Source organism: Cyprinodon variegatus, unplaced genomic scaffold (assembly GCF_000732505.1).
Source record: "Cyprinodon variegatus isolate N-32 unplaced genomic scaffold, C_variegatus-1.0 Scaffold1359, whole genome shotgun sequence".
NCBI lineage: Eukaryota > Metazoa > Chordata > Actinopteri > Cyprinodontiformes > Cyprinodontidae > Cyprinodon > Cyprinodon variegatus.
Genome location: NW_015151812.1, coordinates 154,487 through 155,646, shown reverse-complemented (window position 1 = coordinate 155,646; position 1,160 = coordinate 154,487). Strand labels below are relative to the sequence as shown.

Here is a 1,160-nt window from a genome sequence, read left to right as displayed (position 1 = left end):
AGCTAAAGCTTTATCAGTCTCATTCCTCCCAAACTCTTACTGCATTCTGCGTCTTATTTCAACTGGTTTGGCAGGAGACCGCCATGTTGAGTCTGGTTCTACCAGAGGTTTCTTCCCACTGGGGAGATTTTCCTCTCCACTGTTGCTTCATGCTTGCTCATTATTGACAGGTTCTCTCTACCTGTGTTATCAAACTGGACTTCCATCTTCTAGGTCCTTGAGTGAAGTTCTAGTATCAGCTCAAACAGCCCACTGGATTTTCACATAAAGCTCAGCAGACCGTCTCTCTAACCAGCAGTCTACAGACTGACCAACTTCATCTTCTCCACTCCACCACCAGTTTCAGGCCTGGGGGGAAACAGCCCTATTCTTTAGTCCTGTTCATGCATATCTATCAAAAATTCAGCACTATGTTTCCTGCCGAGGTCTGAGTGCCAAAGACAAAGTAATTGTATCAATAAAGTTCTTCTAATTGTCTTTTCTCTTCATATGAGTTTTTCAGATTAAACATGGTTTATTACACATTAGAATTTATCAACTAAGCACAGCTGCTCACTGAAAATCTTTAAAATAAAAAAGACAATATCAGTAAAAACAGTAATTTTTTTGTAAAGCAAGATTTAAGCAATGTATTTAATGACGTGATGATTAACTATGCTTATCAAGTAAATAAAAAAATATATATATTTTTTTGTTTTTTGTTAAAAAAATCTATGTTAAAAAAAAAAAAAAATCATGAATGCATCCCAGTACAGAGTTCAGGTGTGGGAGACAGCGTTTTTTAAGACTACATTCGGTATGACTAGGCAAATAATGACAATTGTTAACATGAAATTGCTGTTAATAACTAACTACATGCTTTAGTAGTCAGATAAAAGGGGAGGAGACAAGAAGCATATAAGGGCAGGCTTAGACAGCAATAGAGCTACTCAACAGCAGAACAAATCAGCAACTGATCACAACTCAGCTGCCTGTACAAGAGAAACATGGCCACCAATATTACTACCCCCGGTGAGTATTTTTATTATTGCACACGCATTTATCAAGATATTAGTAGGTTTTTTTCTGATCATGGGAAAAATAGCAAAACACAAAATAGAACAGAAAGTATGCTTTGAATGTTTAATAGATGGACTTAATAATTTATTAATAAAACATCT

The 1,160-nt window shown here is 36.0% G+C and overlaps 1 protein-coding gene across 1 annotated transcript in view; it reads left to right on the top strand.

The window, feature by feature from the left end:
- Positions 1 to 936: 936 nt before the first annotated feature.
- LOC107103002 (GTPase IMAP family member 6-like) overlaps positions 937 to 1,160 on the top strand; it is an 11,565-nt gene continuing 11,341 nt past the window's right edge. The window contains exon 1 of the mRNA XM_015402500.1: positions 937 to 1,011. Coding sequence (XP_015257986.1) covers positions 987 to 1,011 — 25 coding nt within the window. The 5' untranslated portion in view covers positions 937 to 986. The remainder of the gene's footprint in view (positions 1,012 to 1,160) is intronic.